General features: G+C 41.0%; 1 protein-coding gene across 10 annotated transcripts in view; it reads left to right on the plus strand.

The window, feature by feature from the left end:
- Mia2 (MIA SH3 domain ER export factor 2) overlaps window positions 1-22559 on the plus strand; it is an 88981-nt gene extending 66422 nt beyond the window's left edge. For 7 of the 10 annotated variants that reach the window (XM_032907801.1, XM_032907797.1, XM_032907800.1 and 4 more), the window contains 11 exons: window positions 2740-2841; window positions 4173-4233; window positions 4708-4743; window positions 6219-6286; window positions 7376-7458; window positions 9501-9629; window positions 13772-13930; window positions 17652-17768; window positions 18901-18959; window positions 20908-21142; window positions 22024-22559. In XM_032907801.1, the coding sequence (XP_032763692.1) occupies window positions 2740-2841; window positions 4173-4233; window positions 4708-4743; window positions 6219-6286; window positions 7376-7458; window positions 9501-9629; window positions 13772-13930; window positions 17652-17768; window positions 18901-18959; window positions 20908-21142; window positions 22024-22187 (1213 nt within the window). In that variant the 3' untranslated portion in view covers window positions 22188-22559. The remainder of the gene's footprint in view (window positions 1-2739; window positions 2842-4172; window positions 4234-4707; window positions 4744-6218; window positions 6287-7375; window positions 7459-9500; window positions 9630-13771; window positions 13931-17651; window positions 17769-18900; window positions 18960-20907; window positions 21143-22023) is intronic. The other 3 variants (XM_032907798.1, XM_032907799.1, XM_032907796.1) reach the window with 1 other exon arrangement.
- The last annotated feature ends 2177 nt before the right edge of the window (window positions 22560-24736 follow it).

Raw genomic sequence — 24736 nt, forward strand, 5'->3', positions numbered from 1 at the left:
TCGTGAGCAGTTACCAAAAAACTAACTAGCACAACTTTTGTATCCCCAAATATTATACATTCTGTTCTGAAGATACTCACTATTCAAGTTGAATTATACCACTGGTTCTTCAAGGCAGGAAAGAGAAAGCTGGTGGAACTGTTAAAATGCTAGATTCGATTGTTGCCTGTATAGGATATAATACAGGCTCAGTAATTTTCTAGATTTCTTTTTTTAGATTCAGATTTAATACACAGACCCTTTTTGGATGCGACCTTTGCAGTAGTGTACAGAAATTGCTTTGTGGGATGCATCAATTCTGTTGTGATTTAAAAAAATGTATTTTCTTGATGTCTTTCATGACATTCATTTGTTGATTGTACTTTTTGAAGTTAATATTGGGAAGTAAAATATTAGAACCTAGGAGTTGGTATACTATTTTAAATACATGATTCTTTAAAGTTCTACCAGTGGAAATTACTTTGACGATGCCATTTTCAACTTTAAGGCTGTATTAGTTACTTTTCTGTGGCTGTGATAAAACACCATGACTGAAAATGCTAAACAAAACATAGCAAAAAACAAAATACTGTGCTCAAGGCGGCTGGCGGCATGGAGAGCCTGTGATGGTAAGGGGAACACGGAAGCTGTTAGTCCTTACCTAAGCGTGAGGACAGCGAATACTGAAGTAGGGAGAGGCTCCCAAGGCCTGTTCCCGGTGACAGTCACGTGACACTTGGTGGCATGTTGGCCAGCTATGAATCATAGATATAATAATGCTTCTATGACACTGCCACCCACTGATTGTTGGCCCTCTTGGGCTGTGTAAGAACACTGTGATGTCCACAGAGTAAGGAAATGGCTTCTTGGTACATTTTTCAGAGATCTATTGACACATAGCATATGACTATGTTAGTTTTCTCTGTATTGCGTTTTCCTTTTTGTGTCACAGGAAACATAGTCCCTTGTGTATAGCTGCTGACTTCTTAAATGCCCCTGAAAAGTCAAACAACAGTTGTTGGCACACACTAATGTGTCAGTGAGTTACCTGTTACCCACTACTAGTAGAAGAAATAAGGAGTGACAGAATTAGTACGTGTGCTGGTGATCTGTGTTCTATTAGCATAATTATAAGGCCTGGAACCAAATTCTTCATTTTTATCTACCAATAAAAATATGGGGACAGGTGTGATTGCACAGACCTTTAATCCTCTCTCCCAGGAGCAGAGACACGCTGATCTGTGTGAATTAAGAGGCCGGCCAGGTCTCCACAGTGAGTTCCTGGCCAGCTAGTGAGTTTCAGACCCTGTCTTAAAAAACAACAACAAAAACCAAAACCGAAAGCCATAGTTTTAGTTGTTAGCTCGTTATTAGCCAACGTAATGCTTTACCACAGGGACTCTTGGTAAAAGTGTTTAATAATATTTATATTGGATAAAACACTTGAGACTGTTAATAGCAGTAGCACTGTAATGAGCAAAGTACAGTGCTTTATAATGTTAAATTTTATGTCAGAAATACACAGACCCTTTTGCTTGTGACCTTTGCAGTAGTATATGGCAATTGCTTTGCGGGATGCATCAGTTCTGGTGTGATTTTTTTTTTTAATGTAGTGGTTTTATACATTAAAAGAAATAAAATACTCTTTGGTTTTTGTTTTTTAAATTATTTTATTTACATTCCAGCCATTGCCCTCTCTCCAGTCCCCCCTCCCACAGTTCCTCATCCCATTCCTCCTTCCCCTTCTAGATGAAATCATACATTTCATCTAGATTTTTCCAGTTTTGTTGAATATACGCTTTAGTAGTAGGATCTGATGATTTTTTTTTGAAATTTTCTGTTTCTGCTGTTTTATCTCCCTTTTCATTTCTGATTTTGTTAATTTGTATCCTGTTTCTTTACTTAGTTTGACTAAGGGTTTATCTATCTTGTTGATTTTCTCAAAGAATCAGTTCTTGGTTTTGTCGATTCTTTGTATTGTTCTCTTTGGTTCTAACTGGTTGATTTCAGCCCTGAGTTTGACTGTTTCCTGCCATCTACTCCTCTTGGGTGAATTTGCTTCTTTCTGTTGTAGAGCTTTCAGGTGTGCTATTAAGTCGTTTGTATGGGATTTCTCCACTTCTTTATGAATGCTTGCATTGTGTCCCATATGTTTGGCTAAGTTCTGTTTTCATTTTCATTGAATTTTAGAAAGTCTTTGATTTCTTTCTTTCTTTCTTCCCTGACCAAGTTATCATTGAGTAGAGAGTTACCCAGTTTCCATGACTGTGTGGGCTTTCTGTCATTTTTGTTGTTATTGAAGACCAGCCTTAGTCCGTGTTGATCTGATAGATTGCATAGGATTATTCCAATCTTCTTGTATCTGTTGAGGCCTGTTTCATGTCTGATTATATGGCCACTTTTGGAGAAGGTTCCATGAGGTTCCATATTCTCTTGTTTTGGGGTGAAATATTCTGTGGATATCTGTTCAATCCATTTGGTCCATCACTCCTGTTAGTTTCACTGTGTCTCTGTTTATTTCCTATTTCAATGACCTGTCTATTGGTTGAGAATGGGGTGTTAAAGTCTTTCACTATTAATGTGTGAGGCTCAATGTGTGTTTTGTTCTTTAGTAAAGTTTCTATTACAAATATGGGTGCCCTTGCACTTAGGGCATAGATTTTCAGAATTGGACCTCCTCTTGGTGGATTTTTCCTTTGATGAATATGCAGTGTTCTTCCCCATCTCATTTGATAATTTTTGGTTTTACTTTGTTTTAAGGAAATTAACAGTAGAGGAAAATTACCGATTAGAGAAAGAAGAAAAACTTTCCAAAGTAGATGAGAGGATCAGCCATGCGGCCGAGGAACTGGAGACCTACAGGTATGAAGTGCTCCTTCTCGTTGGCAAACTCAGAAGCAGGAAGCAGTAACTAAAGTGATGGTGCTGGTTCGTTTGCTTGTTTGTTTGAGACAGGGTTTCTCAGTGTAGCCCTGGCTTTCTTGGAATTCATCATATACACCAGGCTGGCCTCTAACTCAGAGATTCGCCTTTCTCTGCCTCCCAAGTGCTGGTACCCCATGCAGGCACCACCACCAGCAGCAAAGTGGCTTATATTTTTATTTCATTTCTTTTCATTCCGATTTCTTTGTATTTTGCAGATATTTAGAAAATATAAGAAGAGAAATCTTCCTTTTCAAGGATTTGATACTTAAGTCTCACATTGAATATAGACATTTTCTGTGAATGTCGAGAAGTTTGTAAATAGTTATTAATGCTGAGCGTGGTGGCATGCACATTATCCTGTTCTGCAATCCCACCTGCAGTCCCAGCACCTGGGGTCACAAGGTCAAGGCCAGCCTTAGCTAAATAGTGAGTTTGAGGCCAGCTTGGCCCACATGAGACCCTGTCTTGCAGAAGGAAAATGGAGAGAGCAGTTAATTTAAGCTCACATGGCTTTGTTCAGATGGGGAGAATGTACACAGATAACATTGAGTAAGTGAGCCATGAAACCAGCCGCTCACACTCGGCAAGTGCACTGAGCAAGTGCTTAGCTGTAGTTTTTGGTTCAGGCCTCAGTGGATCTAAGGAAATCGTAGGATGTCAGTCAGAAAGAGGCTAGCAAAGTGGCGCTCTGAATCATAGTGGGACTTCTCTTTACTCCAGGAAGAGTAAGTTTGCATTTTGTCTAACAGAGAAATTACCTCTGTTTCATAAAGGCAGTAAGTCATATTTTGCCTTCTAAGAGTTCCTATCCTGGGACTCTAATGACATTACAGGCATCTGAGTTAATCTCTAAGGATTCTACGTCCTGAAAATAAAAACCTGAGGACCAGGATGGTGTCTGTGACTCCAGCACTTGGGATGGAGAGAGAGGAAATTATAAATTTGCTCAAGGTCAGGCAGGGATACATGGTGAGACCTTGTTTGTTGTATAAATCCTTGTGTGAGTTTGTTTTAGCCACACCCAGGCAGTGGTACTCATAGGTTTAATTGAGGTTAAAATTAAGGCAGGGAACTTGCTTTGGGGGTGGCATATGTCTTTGATCCCAGCCCAAGGGAGGCAGAAGCAATTGAATCTCTGAGCTCTAGGCCAGCCTCCCCAGGGCTGGGATCAAAGGCATGCACTACCATCTCTGTTCATACTTTCGTAGTCATGTGTTCTCATTTCTTACTGCATGTACCTTAGTGGAATAATTACTTGTTCCTTATAGGCAGCGTGCCAAAGACCTTGAAGAAGAACTGGAGAGAACAATTCATTCTTACCAGGGGCAGGTATGTGTGTGACTTCTGTTGTGTACACAATGAAAACAGTTTGATTCTCTAGAACTGATGGAGGACTGTAGCTTCTTTTCCTCCTGAGGAGGTCAGAGGCTGATACAGTTCCAGGGAGCTAATGATTCTGAAATCAAGATTATGAACTTTTTTTCCTTTCTTTGGGTATGAGAATTATGCAGTCAAAATAAATGTCACCTTTGCAGCCCCATGCTGGGTTCATTATCTGCTCCTTGGGAGCTCAGGTTATCACATGTGGTTTGTTGGCATTACAAAAACTTACGTTCAGTTTTTGTTTAAGAGTAGCAGAATAGATCGTGTATGTATGAAAGCGTATTTTCAGACACTCGAACTGCTTCTTCAGAGATGTTGGGGCAGCTTGAGTTTATAGTTTATGTATTCTGCACTAAATTTTAGTGTTGGGAATGAATTTTTTTTTTAACTTAAAATTTTTTTAATAACTTTATTTTTTAGGTTATTTCTCATGAAAAAAAAGCACATGATAATTGGGTAAGTTTTAAGTCCTCCTAAAGCCCTTTGTTAAATTCCTTTCAGAGAATATACTAGCATTTTAGGTTAGGGAAAAATACAGACAGTATTTAAAATATAATTACTTCCTATTAATTTTATTAATTTTACCAGTGATAAAATAGTATTAGAGACCACAGGATGTGCTGAGAAGTGATTCTCTTTTATTTGTACTTTATTTGTACTTTTCTTTCTGAATGCACTTAGTTATAAAATCACATAAATTATAAATTCCTTTTAATGGAACCCCGGGGGTTACAGAGATGGCTCAGCAGTTAAGAACACTGCTGCTCTCCCAGAGGACCTGAGCTGCATTTGGTTCTGAGCATGTCACCTGGCTCGCAAGTGCCCGTAATGCTAGTCCAGGTGATCCAATGCCCTCTTCTGCTCTCTGTGCACGTCCACTTACATGCGTGCACACACACAGCAAGCAGAGCATAATTCTAGTAATTCCACTTATGTCACCTCCAACCGGAATATTCCTACACATAGAACTAAATAAAATTTAAAAACAATTTACTAGCTAATGTTGTTATTGGTGTAACATTGGTGTAATCGTTTCTGTTCAAAATTGATTTTATGATCATGTGAAAATAATTTGGAAAATAATTTACACAAAATTCTTTGATAGTACTAAATATATTTTAGCTTTGTTTCCTGTGACTGTTTAGTTTGTCATTGGCTAACATCAATTCTTATGTATGTTTCACAGTTTTAAGTAAAAGCAAAATAGAAAGAGTTTCATTTACTTGTAAATGGTTGATGGTATAGACTATTAGCTTATTTTATACCCTGTATTTAGGTAAGCCACTGTTTGCATTTGATCCATTTCATGTTTTAGGTATTCTGTGGCTAAACTGTAGAGTCCATAGAATGGCTGAAAAGCATGCAGAACAGCATATACTTAGCCTTTGTTAATGTATGTCCTACCACACACACACACACACACACACACACACACACACACACACACACGCCATATTTTAGTATCTGTACATTGTTCTATACTTAATAGATGTGCAGTGTGCATGGATGGTACTTAGTTATTAGAAACATGACCTCTGTTGGCATTCTATGAAACTGTCGTTTCCCAGAATTATGGCCATGATGGCCATGTGTTCCCAGTGACTTTGCCCTAAGCTTGTCTGCCAGCATGCCTCTTATGATTGGATACGCACATCTTCAAATACCTGTAGGCCCTGACTTTTATCTAAATAGCAATGTTCATTAACAAGGACCTGTTAGACTCTAGGCTTATGCTTTTGACTGGCATGAAACTCATTCCTCTTTTGAATTAATTCCCCAAATTTAAAATGTTTTACATTGAATTTAATAGATGTGGACTTATATCTGTTTCAGTTATGATATTATATGCTGTCACTATATGCTGATGTTTATGCTGCTCTTTCATTTAAGTTTAATTAGATAGATTTTTCAAGTGTTTTATTTTCTTCAAGCTGGCAGCTCGGACTCTTGAAAGAAATCTCAATGATTTAAGAAAAGAAAATGCCCACAACAGACAAAAGTAAGTGTCTTTGTGGGAATACTTTAAAAGCCAGAAATACTTTAAAAGCCAGAAATACTTTCTTCATTATATAATATTTGAATAAAAATAAATAAAAATGTAGTTCCCACAGAATCTATTAGGAAATATCTAGTTAGTTTTACTAGGTGAGAAGTTGTATTTATTTTTTGTTTGTTTGAAATAGTTTTCTTAGGCTACTACAGTGGCACTTTAAAGAAGCTTTTACAAATTGTACTGTAAAAAGTGTAACTTAAAAAAATTTAAACTAGTACGAGTGGACAGAAAAGATAGTGGGTGAAAGAAAGACTGTGTCTCCTGGGCACAGTGATGCTTAGAACCCCTCCATTTTCACTGCCAGGGAGATAAAGTGTTTATTGTCTCAGCCCCTAGCTTGCTGTTGTTGGGTGTCAGGTTGAGCAGGAAGAACGTGAAAAGAAGAAGAAAAGGGACAAGTAAATGCTTTTCTCAGGGTGGTAGCAGTCTTCTGGAGTATTGGACTTGCTTGCCAAACTGTACTTTTAGCATCATTAGAAACTTAGTTTTTGTCTGCTGGCTTGTAGCTTAGAAATTAAAGTCAAACAGTTGTCTTATTCTAGATATAAGGCTCAGGAACAACATTTGTTTTAAAATGTGACATTTAAAGATACAAATAAAGTAGAAATTTGAAATAAAGTAGTAGAGTCATTTAGTGGGATTTTCATTTCACAAGGGCAGTATAGTAATTCAGGGCAGGGGTTCTGCGTTGTAGCCCTGGTCTTTTTATTTAGAATGAGTTGGTTAAACAAATGATATATTTGCATTGTTTCATCTTGAATGGTTCTCCTATTTCAGAAATGTGGACTCTGTGAGGTAGCACTCACCAGTCTAATTTTAAAGAGCCAAATAATTCCAAACACCAGTGCTCTAACAAGAAGCCAGTCACCCCAAGTCCGTGTGGGCCTATGGCAGGCATCTGCCCAGAGCACTGTCAGGCCCTCTCTTTCTGCAGATGTTGAGCTTGTAAGAGTAGCTGGTTTGGAAGTGGCCTTTGCTTAAAAAATGTGTTTCTCTTGGATAAGTAACTTAGAGATGTTTGTTCTTTGTTTGCAGATTAACTGAAACAGAGTTTAAATTTGAACTTTTAGAAAAAGATCCTTATGCACTTGATGTTCCAAATACAGCATTTGGCAGAGGTAGTCTTTTTTTTTTTTTAAACCCCTTGTTTGAAATACATATTATATAACTTATATATATTGTATGTATAGTATACATTAGTGTAAGTTACCATTTCCATTTAACAGTAGTTTGGATTTTGTAGACAGTATTCTATTTGAAACTATTACATTAACTTATGCTTCATGGTTTTGTTTTCCTAGCAACAATGAAAACGATTGGTATCTCCCCTTTCAGTAGATCTCAAGACAGAGATTTAGTGTCCTCAACTCTTTGAAAAGCCCAGTGCTCTTAATAAAAATTCCAGTTTGCTAATTTTTGAGAAAATGAATGAGAAATATTTAAGTGGAATAGCATGTGACTTTACATATTATTAATACTTGGAAATTTGTTTGGTTAAAGTGAGAATTAGCATAGTTCTTCAAGAAATTCCTAGGTATTGACTTAGAGTCAGGGCAACCTTAGTGTAACGTGTCATTACTATAATACCCAGGGAGGGCTGCTCCTTTAAAGACGCAGTCGGTATCTCTGCCCGTTTACTTCTGAGTTAAGCATTTTCAGAGTAATGTTAGTTGAAGTAGAATTAAACTCCTGTTGTTATAAAAAGGAATCTTTATAGGTGGAATCTACTTTAATAACCTCTGGGAGTCATCAAATCACTTTTCAGAGTCCACTTTCATTAAAATGTAAATATGTCTTACAAGCTAAAATATCAGATTATTGTAGATTTGAGGTAGTAGCAGAGTTTGGAGTGGACAAGTGTATGAGGGGATTTGAATATAGACCCAGTGTAGGAGTCTGAGGAGGATAAACCATGCTGTGATATTTCTGTAAACTACTAGGTGTAACAAGTACACTTATAAGACTTACTGTGCTTGAAGTGTGACGTTCTTGGGGTTTAAGTTCATTTTTGTGTTGCTGTTTTTTGACCTTTGGAAGCATAACCATAAACTGGGAGTGATTAAGGTTAAGCTCATGGTCATGTGGGTTACAGAGAAATTTATTGGCTCCATGAGAGTGTGTAATTGAATCTTTCACTTACACGGATACAAATCTGGCTCTGATTCTTTGGAATATTTTATATATTTATTTACTTTCAAATTCTGACTCTGACTAAAACCTCTCATGGTTTAACATGGCCTGTCTGGCTCTGACATAAATCATGCACTTCTAGTATTATAAACCTTCCCATTTGAAAAATTGGGAAGGAATATCAAAATCCTGAGCCCTCTGCGTGTAGTCACCTTTAGTGCTCTGAGGAGAGGACAGGCTGCTCTCTGAGGCTAACTGCTCTACATATCCAATTCTAGTGCCACATAATGAGACTGTTTCAAAAAACAAAACAACAACAAAACAAACAAAAAACGCAAACCAATGTCATGCTCCCTAACTCTGTAACTCCTAAGTACCACCCGCATCCTTGTGTAACCCATGTTGTTACTTAACTATAAGCTAATGTTTTTGTTTTGTTTGGAACTTTTTTGTCTGTTGGTTGGTTTTTATGTACCATGTGTTCTGAAAGTTGCATTTATTTAACCACATAATGTTTCTCTGGGAGTTGTGGCATGCCCTCAGCATTGCACAGATAACTCTTCCAGAGGACTTGCGTTTGCTTCTTAGCACTCATGTCAACTAGCTAGTTCATGGTTCCTGTTAACTTCACATCCAGGGGATCCACTGCCTCTGGCCTTGTAGACTACTGCCACTTACATGTACATACCCACACATAGACAAACACGCATGTGCAAAGTTAAAAATAAAATACTACCTTTAAAAACATCAGAATAATGTTTAGCTGTATATATAAGTGTAAAGGTGACAGAATTCAAGTTCTGGGTGTTCATATATACAATCTAATGTTTTGAATTGTCTAATATCTAATTTGTTGAAAAGCTGTAAAAGCACCAGGCCTCCTATTTATTTAATCCTGTGCAGTGTTCAGGGCACAGATTAGACTTAAGCTGACAGGAGGGTAACCAGGTGACAGTTACTCAATAAGATGCTGATGTTTCCGTGCAGCTGACTGGATATGCATTTATATCTGCTGTTTTAATTGTTCCAGAGCACTCCCCATATGGTCCCTCACCATTGGGCCGACCTCCATCTGAAACGAGAGCTTTTCTCTCTCCTCCAACGTTGTTGGAGGGTCCACTCAGACTCTCCCCTTTGCTTCCAGGGGGAGGAGGAAGAGGTATATTTGTTTCAACATTTTTACTACTCTAAATTCCTTCCTTCCTTCCTTTATATTTTCATCTCATCTTACCTTTGAAATAATCTGTAAATAGACATTTGGAAAATACAGGCATTCCTTGCACTTATCAGAGATTTGTTTTTTTTTTTTTTTTTTTTTAACTAAGTAGAGAATATTTGACCAGATATTGTGGCGCACACCTTTAATCCCAGCAGTTGGGAGGCAGAAGCAGGAGGATCTCTGTGAGTTTGAGACCAGCATGGCACACATAGTAGTCTCCAGGCCATTCAGAATAGTAAGATTAGTGATTCAGAATAGTAATTCTGCATAGTAAGATTCTGCTTCAAAAAACAAACAAAAGCACGGCTCTGTAGCACCTTGTTCTGGTGTTTTCTTGTGCACAGTATAGTGCAGGTGACCATCCCAACTCTGACTACAGTGTACTGCACGTGGCTGTCTTACTTAGGGTTTCTGTTGCTGTGAACAGACACCATGACCAAAGCAACTCTTGGACAACATTTAATCGGGGCTGGCTTACAGGTTCAGAGGTTCAGTCCAGTATCATCAAGGTGGCAGCAGGGAAGCATCCGTACAGCCATGGTGCTGGGGAAGGAGCTGAGAGTTCTACATCTTGCTCCAAAGGCAGCCAGGAGAAGACTGTCTTCCAGGCAGCTAGGAAACGGGTCTGAAAGCCCGTGCCAGCAGTGACACACTTCCTCTAACAAGGCTGCACCCACTCCAATAAGGCTGCACCTCCTAATAATGCCTCTCCCTGGACCAAGCATAGCCAAACTACTACAGTGGCCATCCCAACTGTGGCACGCAGTGTAATGCAGGTGGCCCTCTCAACTCTGACATGCAGTTCAGTGCAGGTGACCATCCCAACTCTGTAGAGTGCTCTGAATGCCAGACTCTTTGGGTATAGTACTTAAGAAGTTGTGAATTTTAAAACATCTTATATTGCAGATTTTAGATTTATGATGGTTATCCCTGAAGGTTTGTAGTCACAAGTCAAAAAAAAAAACAAAAAAACCAATGGTTGGAACTGGAAAATATCATCCTGAGTGAGCTAACCCAATCACAGAAAGACATACATGGTATGCACTCATTGATAAGTGGCTATTAGCCCAAATGCTTGAATTACCCTAGATGCCTAGAACAAATGAAACTCAAGACGGATGATCAAAATGTGAATGCTTCACTCCTTCTTTAAAAGGGGAACAAGAATACCCTTGGCAGGGAAGAGAGAGGCAAAGATTAAAACAGAGACTGAAGGGACACCCATTCAGAGCCTGCCCCACATGTGGCCCATATATATACAGCCACCCAATTAGATAAGATGGATGAAGCAAAGAAGTGCAGAAGTGTAGATCGCTCCTGAGAGACACAGCCAGAATACAGCAAATACAGAGGCGAATGTCAGCAGCAAACCACTGAACTGAGAATAGGACCCTCGTTGAAGGAATCAGAGAAAGAACTGGAAAAGAGCTTGAAGGGCTCGAGACCCCATATGTACAACAATGCCAAGCAACCAGAGCTTCCAGGGACTAAGCCACTACCTAAAGACTATACATGGACTGACCCTGGACTCTGACCTCATAGGTAGCAATGAATATCCTAGTAAGAGCACCAGTGGAAGGGAAGCCCTGGGTCTGCTGAAGACTGAACCCCAGTGAACTAGACTGTTGGGGGGAGGCGGCAATGGGGGAGGGTGGGGAGGAACACCCATAAGGAAGGGGGGGGGGGGATGTTGCCGGATACCGGGAAAGGGAATAACACCGAAATGTATATAAGAAATATTCAAGTTAATAAAAAAAAAAAAAAAAAAAAAAAAAAACCCATACTATATAGCAGTGTAACCAGCATAAAATGTGCTTTTATGAAACAGGATCAGAATATAGAGTTTTCTAAATATATATCTAAATATATATAATATGTATATTACATAAATTAACACTTTTTAATTGTAGAAAGTCAAAACATGAAATCCTTACTCTCCTTTTGAATCATGAAAGACGTCAGAAGCGTTGTTTCCTACAGAGTTTTGATGTGGCCTTTTCAGGAGGCCTAACTTTTACTTACACTTTGAGAGACTAAGCCAGGGTTGCTTGCTCTTTCTGTATTTCCATAGCTACATTAAGTACATGAACTGCTAATGACTGTCTCTAACCATTTATGTAAGTGATTTAACAAACTAAATGTGAGGCAGAAACAAAGGAGACTGTAAAACAGGCAGCTAAATGAAGCAGACACCTCACGCTGAGTCCACTCCGCTCCTGAGTCTCCCAGGCAGCAGGTCCTTCTGCTGAACCAACGCCACTGTACGTCTCTTCCAACCGTAGTCTTTGGAGTTGGCTTCACAGTGAGGATATGAGTTTCCCAGGCTCCCCGGGTTCACTGCTGCAGGTGAAGCAGCGTGTTTCCTCTTTGTTACCTTCTTGGCCCTAAGTTTGCTCTTCTGAATTGTTTTCACATCCCAGCTCCTGAGTTGGGTGCCAGCCCTGGCTCACCTCAGGAAGAGCTTTCTTTGCTTGTGTGGGTTTTGAACTGGAAACTTCGAGGGAAAGCGATTATGCCACAGACATGGAGCCCTAGGGGGTTGTATTGAACACTTCAGAACGGGGTTTTGTTTTGAAGTTTACATGCCTACATTAAGCTTTGGGCTTAGGGCTGTTAGTCAGTGCCACCACCGTTTCCACTTCAACTTATAGAACTAAGTCATGTCACATTACATACCTATAGCAACATAACCAAAGCCAGCCACATAACATATTTGCCATTGCACTTTAGTGATTTGTGATGTTTCTGTACAATGTTGCCACATTTCATTAAGAGAATAGTCATTAAGACAAAGTTAATTTTGCATAGCACACATGGGTAGCAGCTAGCTATTATCAGCATATTATCCTAGAAATAGGGCTAATTGGCTAAACTAACTCACTGGAAGCTGAATTGTATAAGTCAAGGATTGCTTGTAGTCAAATGCTTGTTTGAAATTAGAGTAAAAATTACATTTCCTTTCTCCTTTCCTGTTTAAGTACTTTTCTATTTAATCGCTTTTAAGTGACAGTGTGTTTAGATTATTCGAAAGGTTATTTCTTATCTATTCAAAAAGTTACAGAAGTTCTTGGTAAGTACCTTCAGGCTTAAAATCTTGATTTGGATCACTTTTCCTATGACCAATGAAAGGAAAGAGTGGCTCCTTCTACTTCCTTTTGTTATCTTGAAATTTGAAAGCTTGAATAAGATTGTATATAACTAAAACAATGATTTTTAGAGAGTGGATTATATATAACTTGTTCTTAAAACCCTTTAGCTCTTGTACTTTTAGGTTTGCAGTGTACCTGGTAGTCTGTGACTCTGGTTCTCTGGTAGCAAGTGCTGAGGAGAGCCGTTTGAAGTCTTTCATTAAGGCCTGTGCACTTCATTGGAGATGCGCTCCGCCCAGTGGACTCCTGAGTGTTCTCCCTTCCTAGTCTTCTCATGAACCAATGAGGGGGAGAAAGCTAGAAGGAAAGATGTGGGAATTTTCTAGAATGTATAATCATAGTAGGTTAGAATTATAAATTCGATTACAACTTGTGGTACAAGTTTTGGCCTCTTAATGTCAGTATAGTATACTTGCAGAGTCTGAAAGTGCGTGATTAGTAGCAGAGTGGCTGGGAGGTGTGAAGTCTAGGACAGCTGGTTCACATCAGGCCTGAGCTACAGAACCTCCTCATTCACTGCTGTCATTTTGCTTAGTGCAAGTTTTTACAGTTTACTCTCTATGCCTTATTTTTCAGATTTAGTATTTATTTATTTAACCACCGGATGTAATTATAAAGTGCTGATGGTGATAATGCTTAAAGAGGCATTTTATAGGCAAGTGTTGCTAGATATTTATTTACTTATGTGTTTTATGCATGGGTTGACCCCAGAGCCTTGTGTTAGCTAAGCAGTGCTCTAATCTCTGAGCTATACACCAGCTCATAAGCAAGTATTTGTTTATGTACATTGTAAAATTATTTTTCCTGTTTCTTAGAAATGGTTTTGGTAGAAGCTTTGTTTGAATTAGTATTTCCTTTTAAAAACTGTCTTGATTTTATGACACCTTTGTGACACTTCTTGAGATAAACTAGATTTGTGTTTTCTTTATTTAGGCTCACGAGGCCCTGAGAACCTTCTGGACCATCAGATGAACACTGAAAGAGGAGACTCAAGCTATGACAGGTTATCTGATGCTCCTAGAGCACCTTCTGACAGGTCCCTGTCACCTCCATGGGAACAAGAACGCAGGATGACAGCCCATCCACCACCAGGTGTGTGAAACAGCAGTCCTATCTTAAAGTCAAGACACATTTTGGGAATAAGTCCTGAAAAAAGAATACTAGGAGGTGATGGTTTACATTAGAAGAAGCTTTTCCTTATTGTTTTTGTTGCTTATAAAAGTAATAACGCTTATTTTTGAAAATATGAGTAGTGTAGGGATGTATAGCTAAAAAGTAAAAGTTTCCATTGTAATCTTAACCATCTTGCCCAGAATGAATGAATGAATGAAAATATATATATATATTTATTTATACAAAAAGTATATATATACATATATTTTCCCCCCCACAAACATAGTTGTTGAAATTCTCTTACTGCTGCTTGAACTCTCAGTTCTGCATCCTGGGAAGGTGCCCAGATGATACTCTCTAAGGCGACCGGTGTTCTGGTGGGCAGGGGTCTCCTACTTGGGAAGGAGGGAAGCAGTCACCTTACTGAGATATGTGCAGATCCCAAGTATGGCTTGCCTGTAGACAGGGTCGTCTGTGCGTCTGTGGATGGCAAGGACAGAGCTGGGCTTCAGGGTCTCAGACTGCGCTGTGACAGCAGACTGGGCTCCAGAGCCTCATCTTCCTCTGCTGTGGCCCTCCCCGACCGAGCCTACGCTGTTCAGCTGTCAGAGCTGTTTCCTAGGGGTTTCTAACACTGGTTATGGCTCATTGAATCCAGGCTTCTCGATTTGTGCTTGATCTCTGGCCCCCAGTTAGCTGTTTTACATAGCTTCCCTCTCAAGACAATGCTCAGCCTTCACCCTCCAAATTATTAGAGAGGAACAGGATAGGATTGCTTTCTAGTGCCGACTTCTGCTTAAGAATCACTCGCTCACCAAAACCTGCATTTCTGTTTGAGTCTTGTGAACACTGTGGGTCTGCCCTAGTTTAAGATGGTCAGTCCCCTCTTACCTGGGATACCTGGCTAATCTTTTGGATGAAGCTTCTGCTTCCTTTACCCTGCCAGAGCCATATGACTGGAACCATGTTTGGCTTGGCCTCTTTTTCATAACTTATCCATTTAGCAAAACAACCTGTAGGTTCCCCTCTAGGGACCGTGAACTTCCCAGCCACAAACTTTTGAGCAGTACATTGCATTGATTCCCTTCTGTAAAGCAGGCCTCAAGTTCAATCAGGAAATGGTTGGTCACTCCCAAGAGAGTTATGGTGCTATTTGGCCAGTGGTGTGTCTTCCCTGGACAGCTGTTCCTGTAGCCTGCAAAAGCCGTCTTACATTGGTGACTTTTCTTCTCCGGTGGACTACATAGCCCCTTCTGGCACTGTGAAAGCCAGCTGTGGGAAGAAGCTTCTAGGTCAGTTTGCGTTCTCTCTGTCCCACAGCAGAACTGTGTTCTTCAGCGACCTAGCTGTTACCACAGCAACAAAGTTCAGTAAAGTCCTTTGACCCCACTCAATTTTTACTCCCATTATAATTGATAATCGGCTTTTCTTGTTCCTTGCACATACCTTTCTTAAAACACCAATCACACAGGCAGTGACATGGCTCAGGAGGTAAGGGTGCTTGCCAACAAGCCAGAAAAACCCAAGTTCATTCCTTGGAACCCACTTGGTAGAAGGCGAGAACTGACTCCTGAAAGCTGTCTTTTGAACCTCCACACTCATGCCATGGCATATGTACACACGTGCACACACAATATAATGAGTGTTTTAAGTAATCAGCCACGTTATATTTACTGACTTCTATTGCAGTTAAACTCTGAGCGTATACTAAGACCAATATATTGCCGCACAATAGGCCCCAGATTTAAGGGACAGATTGCTTTTGTTAGTGGAGGGCAAAATGTATGTATTTTGTTAAGGAATAAAGTCTGAGTTTCTGATATTTTGATGTACCTTAGAAGCAAAATACTAATGTGTTCTCTTGAGACCTGATTAAGGACGAGTTGTTTCAGGTTTCTCCACTTAATTCTTCTGTCTCATTAATCCCATGTTTGAAGAAGATGGGGGTGTTGTGTTTACATATGAGGCCCTCTATTAGCTCTTTGCTAAGATCTGAAAGGTAGTGTAAGTGAGTTTTAGAGCCTTTCCTTAGTCACATCCCCTTACTCTTGGGAGCTCATTAAATACCGTTTTCCCCGTTGGCTCTGTTCCATCTAAGTGCTCTCCTTGGCTTTGTGCAGGAGAGATGTTCCAGGCCGTCTCATGTGGTGACATCAGGAGAAGAGTGACACTAATGCTCAGTCTAGCACCTCACATTATGAACCCCTGCCTAGTGAGGCCATGGAGGAGTGCTGCTTACTGGCTTGCTCTCCAGGACACCTGCCAGGGCTGGCAGCACCCACGGTGGCCTAGGCCCTCCTCCATCCATCACAGAATTAAGAAACTGCCCTGCAGCGCTGCCTTCAGTCAGAGCTCATGGAAGCACTTTCTTGACTGAGGTTCCCTCCCCTCGGATGACGTTAGCTGTGCCAAGGTGGCACAAGGTCACCAGGCACAAACCGAGCGCTGCATGGCCCACTTTCTCGGTCTCAAGAGTCTGGAGTGGATATCTTCCTAGCATTCTCAGTAAGTCTTCCATCACCTGCCAGGACTCCTTGTAGTCTCTTCCAGATGCTGAGTTCCACTAGGAATGAAGTTCATTTCCCCTTTCAGTGACCGTGACTGTGACTGAAGGAGTTGGCCGCAGAGGCCCTCGTTTTATAGTTAGTGCACACACGTGTGTGCAGATGCCCTTCGTCTGAGCGGACACCTTCTGCCTACCAGTTGAGACACACCTTCCTTCAGTTTGGAATAAATGCTGTAAATGTAATTTTGAGGGGATTACCTTCGCCCCTGGGTGTTTTATGCCATTGTAGTCCATTTTAGCTCCTGAATAAAAGACATGAAAGACTTGTATTTTTTATTAACAAGCTTCAAGCGTTAAGCTGAGCAGGTTCTGAGCTAACCCAGCTAGGCTGCTACCACCCAGCAGAATGCTCTGTTATATGCCATCTGTTTGCCCTGGCTGCTTCTGCTCCATGTGTGTCCCCAGGCTGCTCTCTCATTGAGACCTCATGGCAAATCCCCCAGGTCCAGCTCTCTTCCTTTTTTTAGCCCTGGTCCTTTTCTACTCTGTGGTCGTCGTCGTTGGGGCACCCTGACTAGAATCAGAAGTCCCACTCTGTCTCTTCTGCCCAGCTAAGTGGCTGATCAGCTCTTTAGTAACCAATTAGAGGTGATGGAAAGCAGTTTTTACATAACTTTAAGACTTGGCCATGCCATCTTCCTGGACTGCAAACACACACAGTGCACAAAACCATCCAACAGAATGCGAAAACCAGAATTCTCAAGTTAGTGAAGATTGAGCACACGTGATGTCTGCAGTATTTTTGCCATGGCGGCAAATGTGACTCTCGTGCTGAATTCCCTACTCTGCTCTTCCTTCTCACTGAGGGTCTGCTCAGCAGTTTCTTTGACATGTTGGTGTGGTTTCCTTGAGGTAGTTAATAATTTGACGGTGAAATGAGTAAGTTGTTTCCACAGATTCTGTCTTGTTCAGCATTTCATGTGCAGATTCAACTTCCATTTATTCAGTAATTGAAATATTCAAATTCTAACATGTCAGAGTATGCCAGGGTAACTTCTTAAATTGTTAAGAATTAATATATTACAGGTGCTTACCTGTAATATAGGTTCACAGTTTTTGTTTTTAATTTTTGGATGTAGAGGAAATGTCTAAGCATAAGTAATTAATGAAGACATTTAAAAAATTATTTTTTAGGCCAACCATATTCTGATCCAGCGCCACAAAGGCAAGATAGATTTTATTCTAATTCTGGTAGACTCTCTGGACCAGCAGAGCTCAGAAGTTATAACATGCCTTCCTTGGATAAAGTGGGTAAGAAACACTACGTGTGTGTTCGCTTGCGTGTGTGGGTGAATGTATGCTTGTGTATGATTAAATTGTGATGGTCTAGAGGACTAGGAATTGAGCAGAAGGCTGATACAGTTACTATGTCAAAGAGCTCTGAAGGCCAAAATCTCTTTCCTTACTTTCCTGTGTTTGTATTTCTTATTGTCTTAAAAAAAAAAAAAAGTTTTATGCTCTATGTGAGGGTGCTTGGCCTGCATTTATTTGTGTGCATCACCTGCATGCCTGATGCCCGTGGAGGCCAGAACAAGCCGTCAGATTCCCCTGAACTAGAGTTACAGATGGATGAATGCTGCTGTGGGTGCTAGGAATCGAACCCAGGTCCTGTAGAAGAGCAGCTGGCCATCTTTCCAGTCCTTCTTTGTTGTATCATATTACAGGCGTGTCATATAAATGAAAAGGTTAAAAAAAATAAAATTAAATCAAAAATAAATAGCAAGCAGAAAAAAGTATGTGTTGAAGGTTAGTTTGGGTGCCATGATAAGGGTTTGCTACCCCTCCCTGTGATACAGACTTCTCTCTGTTCCATAGCTAAGGTCTCATTGTTTTCAGTCCATTTACATATAGCCTGTTTTGCATTCAGGGATGTTAGGTGGCCGGCCACACGACAATGGATGTTTGTTGGGACCTCTTTGACTACCACTGAACCACCCACTGAAGGTGGGAAATGTGTGTATTTACTGTAGCAGAAAGCACACAACATTAAGAAAGAACAAAATTCAGAAATTTCAGTTTTCATTGTGCAGTCATGGGGTTCCATAAGGAACTTTTACAACAAAAGTTTATATTATATACCAAGGGGGTGGAGGGCAAACAGGAAGGATGGGAAGTTGAGGTGCTGTCCCCCAAGAAGTTCCCTGAGGAAGATTGCTTAGGAACTAGCCGGAAAGGTCATCACAACACTGCGAAAGAATGTCTGTTCTATTGAAATTTCCACAGGCCTCAGGCTGCTCTTGGGACCCTAATATGGAATAATCATGTCAAGTTCTTCTCTTGAGCCAGCAGGGGCGGGGAACACATCAGTGTCATCTGGTTCTGTAAATAGTCCAGGAATGGAAGCAAGAACTCATGAATTTTTTTCCTTTTTTTGTCTGTCTAGATGGGCCAGTATCCTCAGAAATGGAATCCAGTAGAAACGATACCAAAGATAATCTTGGTGTAAGTATTGAAAATTAAATTCTACCCTACCCATGTATCATAACCAGTTTCTTGGTTTTACTAGAACAAGGCTAGAACTATTCTACTTTGTGATATCAGTATATTATTAAAACATATGTCTACTTAGGATTAACACTGTTTCCTTCCTAGCTATGGTTTTCTTTCGCCTATGGTGAAATATTACAAATCACAAGCCGGGTTTTGGTGGTGTATGTAATCCTGTCATTTTGGAAGGCTGAGGCAAGAGGATAGTGAGTCCAAAGTCAGTGTGGGCTATATAAGGAGATGTTGTCTCAAAAAGCCAGATAATGGGCTGGAGAAATGGCTTACAGGCTAGGAGCACTGACTGCTCTCCTGGAGGGCCTGGGTTTCCAACTGCATGATGGCTTACAACATCCTTCACTCCGGTCCCAGGGGATCTGAAGCCCCATTCTTATCCTCCAATAATTGTACATGGCTATGCATGGAATGTAGGTAAAATACCCATACACATGTGGTAAACAAAACATTTTTAAAAAAACAAACAAGAAGAGACCTGACAGCCCCCTCCTTAAAAATAGCATGAATTTCAGATGGGTTTTAAAGCCACCTTACTGCTGAACAAAGTTTTATTTGAATCTTAAAGTATGTTTTAGTTTTAAAATATAACATTGATTTTGGTCATTTTGAAAATATCAGCATCTTTTTTTCCCATTAGTTTATTCATTTTATGTCCTGATCACCTAGCTCCCCTCTCCTCCTAGTCCTCCCCCTCCCCCATCTCTGAAAAAGTGGAGATCACCATTGGACACCAACCCACCCTGGTACCTAGGTACATCTTCTCTTGTTGAGGCCAGACAGGACAGTTCAGTTAGGGGTACAGGATCCACAGAGAGGCTGAAGGAGACAGGTAAGCCCTGACTCCGACCCACATGACGACCAAGCTGCACATCTGCCACATGTGTGAGGAGGCGTAGGTCTAGCCCAGGCGTGCTCTTTGGTTGGTGGATCAGTTTCTGAGAGCCTTCAAGGGTCCAGGTTGGTTGATTCGGTTCGTTCACTTGTGGAGTCCCTGTCCTCTCCGGGCCCCTCAATCCCTTCAACTCTTCCACAAGACTTCCTGAGCTCCATCTAGTGTTTGGCTGTGGGTCTCTGCATCTGTTTCAGTCACTGTTGAGTGGAGCCCCTCAAGGACAGTTATGCTCGGTTCCTGTCTACAAACCTAACAAAGTATCATTAATAATGTCAGGGGTTGGTGCTTGCCCATGGGTGGGTCTCAGGTAGGACTGGTCATCAGTTGGCCATTCCCTCAGCCTCTGCTCCATTTTAATCCCTGCACTTCTTGTAGGCAGGACACATTTTGTGTCAGAGGCTTTGTGGGTGGGTTTATGTCCTTATCCCTCGACTGGGAGTCCTGGCTGGCTACAGGAAGTGGCCACTTCAGGCTCCGTATCCCCCACTGCTAGGAGTCTGCTAGAGTCATCCTCATGACTCCCTGGGGCCTCCTCTCTCTCTATCCCAGGTCCCTGGCAGGTCCTGGAGATGCTCCCTGCTCCCCCAGCCCCATTTGTGTTCACTCGGCTGGTTCTCCTTACACCCGATCCTCCCTTGTTCCCCTTCTCAGCTCCAAAATATCAGTATCTTAACTTTTTCTTTTAACGTGTGTTTGACTGTAGTGTCTTTAAACTTTTTAAGTGTCTGTTTTGATATGCTTGACCCATGCTTGAGTTTTAGGTGAGCTAGGTAGACTATTAACTACCACGATTAAAGTTTTCCGTTGAGTTGGTAAAGACATGTTAGCACATAGCTCGTATGCTGGTGTGGAAACTGAGTCTGCTGTGCAGCTTTCTAGAGTCATGGACCACTTTCGGCATAGGCGCCTACAAGCTCTCTTTTATGCCTAATGTTCCCAGGAAAGGAGCTGTGAATTGCGCCACGTTACTGACTGCTGGTTGTCACTCTGTTACAGAACTCTAATGTGCCTGATTCTCCTCACCCCACTGAAAGCGAAGCAGTTGGCCGGGGCTTCGTCCCGCCACCATTTCCCCCAGTCAGAGCCCCATTGTTTCCAGTGGATCCAAGGAGCCAGTTCATGAGAAGGGGCCCCTCCTTTCCCCCACCTCCTCCAGGAAACATCTATACAGCTCCTCGAGATTATTTTCCACCAAGGGACTTCCCTGGACCACCACTTCCTCCGTTCCCAGGTAGGCTTTTTTAATAGTCTGTGCATATGACAGTTTATCTGTGCTTTACTTCTAGTGTGGTCCCTGCTGCTGTGATCACACTAACCAGAGCCACCTCGGGGGGAAGGGAAGGGTTTGTAGCTCACAGGTTATAGCCCAACATCAAACGGAGCCAGGGCTCGATCCACCTCAGCTAACTTTTAATTTTACTGTATTGTGATAGTTCAGAAAACCGCTGAATTTACAAGCAGTTTTAAGATTAAAATTATGTGTATTTCATTTGTTAGAAATGTATTGTGGCCGACTAAAATGTTGTAAGATCTTTTTCATAATAGTTCCTAAGTGATCATATTTATTTAAAATCTGTGATCATGTTTGGCTATTTGTTGAACCTACTGAAATTCCTTAATTTTAAAAATAAAAGTAATTTATTGCTTTTACAGCATACTTTAACATTTGGAACCCCAGATTTCTACACAGTAAATCCTGTTTTCAAGTACTAGACAAGAATCAGCTTAGGTGTCCTAGGTAGTCACTCTGACCTCATCACTGGTTTTAAAGTTCAGGTTTAAAGCGAATCAAAATGAATTTTGTTTGGGAAGTTTTAAGGTGGTCCTTGGTATATAGGAAATATTTTTAGTAGAATATCAAGGTTTTAAGTCTTGAGTGTATCAAAATCTTGTATAGCTGCTAAGATAGGACAAACATACCCGAAATTAATGATATTCTTATTAATTCTGTGTTTTTGAAGAAGTACATTTTTCAATGACAAAATTAATTCTTAAGTCAAGTATTCTGGTATGAATGACTGAATGTCATAATAGCTACTGGAGCTGGTAGTTTAACAAGTGTGCGGTACGCAGTTTAAACTTCCAATGTCTTTTACTGATCTCTTTGAACAGGGAGAACTGTGTACGCACCGAGGGGCTTTCCGCCTTTCCTTCCCCCGAGAGCTGGGTTCTTCCCCCCACCCCCACATCATGAAAATCGGAGTGAGCTCCCGCCAGACATGAGTCCGCCTTCAAAAGAACCTGCAGCTGACCCTCCAGAGACACAGGAGACCTGACCGTGTTGGGTCTGTCGGCAGTCATTGCCTTCTCACTTTCAGTTTAAGTAACTGCCGTTACTTACCTGATTATATTTTTGCTCAAATTGAAGCTTAATGGAATTATAATTCTCAGGTTAGTATTTTGTAAATAAAGATGATTTAAATATGAATCTTATGAGTAAATTATTTCCATTTTATTTTATTTTAGATAGTAACTATCTTACTTTGATTACCTCATCTATAGTTATGCGGTTTTATATATGTAATCTCATAGTTGGGGACATCTCAAACTCGAAAGGCTGTGTCTTTATACCGGGAATGTGTTCACCATGGTTGTAGACAATGTAAAAGTAACTATGTTTAATCAAATAAAATTTTAATTGATTTAAAGTCTTGTTTTGTATTGATAATAATAAAACTAGACCAGCTAGTCTTCCATAGTATGTTTCCATAAATTAGTCTTTTGACCTGTACCAATAATTCGGTGGTTCAGAAGTAAAGCATTTGAGGCTAGAGAGATGGTGGCTCAACGGTTAAGAACACTGGCTGCTCTTCCAGAGGATTTGGGTTTGGGTCACAAGTTGGGCAGTTCACAACGCTCTGTAACTCCAGCTCCAGGGGCTCAGTGACCTCTTCTGACCTCCACACGGCCAGGGATGCTTATAGTGTGGGAACATGCATATAGAGAAAATGCTTGCACACATTAAATTACATTTTAAAAAGTAAAGCATTTTATGGTCTTTCTGATTTGATTATCTTGCAAAGTATGTACCCTAGTTCTTACAGTTAGATATGAATGACCCAAAACAAATTAAAACTTTAAAATATGGATTACTTTTTTTTTAAAGCCCAGATATTGTCTAATGGTGAATTTCAATTTTTTTTAACTTACTCCACTGACTTATTTTTTATCAGTTTGAAAACAATGTGTGGGGGGACAGTATACAAGCATCCACTCGTGGGGGGGACAGTATACAGGCATCCACTCGTGGGCATGGAAGATGGTCAGAGGATCACTGGACGGTTAACCTCTTTCGACTGTAGGTTCCGGAGACAGCTCAGGTTGTCAGGCTCACAGAGCAAGCACTTTCTCCCCTATACCTTGTGGGCCCTACTGACTGACTTTCTTATATAATTTGTCTTTCTATCACTCTATAACTATTTCATTAGTGAGTTTGAGAGGGTTTCTGAACAGCACTGACTGCCTTGGAACTTGGCTTGTAGACCAGACTGGCCTTGAATATAAGAGATAATGCCTACTTCTTGCTTTAGAATGTGAATAAAGGCATCCTGGGAATAGAGGCGAGGGCCACCGGGCCAGGCTCTCATTTTACTCTTAACTTGTAAGATGGTGACTTTTCTGAGGGCAGTGTTAAGAGAGTTGCCACAGTAACTACTGTTGAGGCAATCTGTCTGCACTTTGAGCTGGGGTTCAAGTGTCTTCAGATGCTCTGTGCTTGAGTTCTTAGTCTTTGAATGCCAGTGAAAGGAGAGTGGGACCTAACACGGGGTGTGGTCAGCTGTGGTTTTCACTTAGGTTTCTCTTTTCAGGGTCGAAGGTCAGCACTTTAAACATTCTCTAACACAGCAGTGTGATCGTGATTGGAACATTCCCATGTGTTATTGGAAACACCAATGTTCTCTCTGGACTGCAGAGAAAGACTTTGCATGGAGTGTCTATTTCCCCTATTCAGATTCTAGTTAGAACATATACTTCTTCCTCTTCTCATTTTATTACTCGATTGAGCACACTCACCAGTTTGTGTGTTGTTTCTGTGGAGTAAGAATGTACAACTTTGAATTTTACAACGTACACCTCATCACACCACTTCCAAGTCCACTTCTGCCCCCTCTTGTGACCCCTCCCAACAGAAGCAAGTCCAATTTGTCTTATCTATATACTCACCTTAGGGTGCTCAAACTCTCAGTGGCTTGCCACCTATTGTGGAGAGCTACACTTCAGCACCCTTACCACACTTTTTAAGACTTCCCTGGTTTCCTGTTTAGGTTGTTAACTCTTGGGGAGTGAGGTGGAGTGAAATAGGGGTTGTCACAGAAGCCTTCCTTCTGCGGTCACCCATATCACTGCAAAAGTAGCTTCCTTGTACTTTATAGTCAGTGGCAGCATGGACCATGGGCTGTCACACGGTTCCTGACAACACTGTAGACCTCAAAAATAACTCCCAGCTGCAGCAGGACTGTGAACCAAGGCAAGGCTCTCAGAGGCAGCCCTGACTGACAGCGGTCATCAACATGGGCTTAGGTGCCAGCGCAGGCCACTCAGATCAATATAGCAGCATGGCCCAAGGGCCTCAACATGGCTTCATGCTGAGGAATAGATCATGGACTCCCCATGGTGTGATAGTGACAAGAGCCACAGACACCAGCGTGGCTCCTGGCTATATATCAGGACTACTGACTGACTCATACCCAGCAGCAGCAGCATGGATTTTGTGCCTGAGCATGGCCTCGGGTGGCTACATAGGCCACTCACATCAACATCCCCTCCTACCCGCTGGACATCAGCAAGACTTCAGTCACTACTGGCCATATGGATCTTGGGCTTC

The sequence above is a fragment of the Rattus rattus genome, chromosome 7 (assembly GCF_011064425.1).
Source record: "Rattus rattus isolate New Zealand chromosome 7, Rrattus_CSIRO_v1, whole genome shotgun sequence".
Taxonomy (NCBI): domain Eukaryota; kingdom Metazoa; phylum Chordata; class Mammalia; order Rodentia; family Muridae; genus Rattus; species Rattus rattus.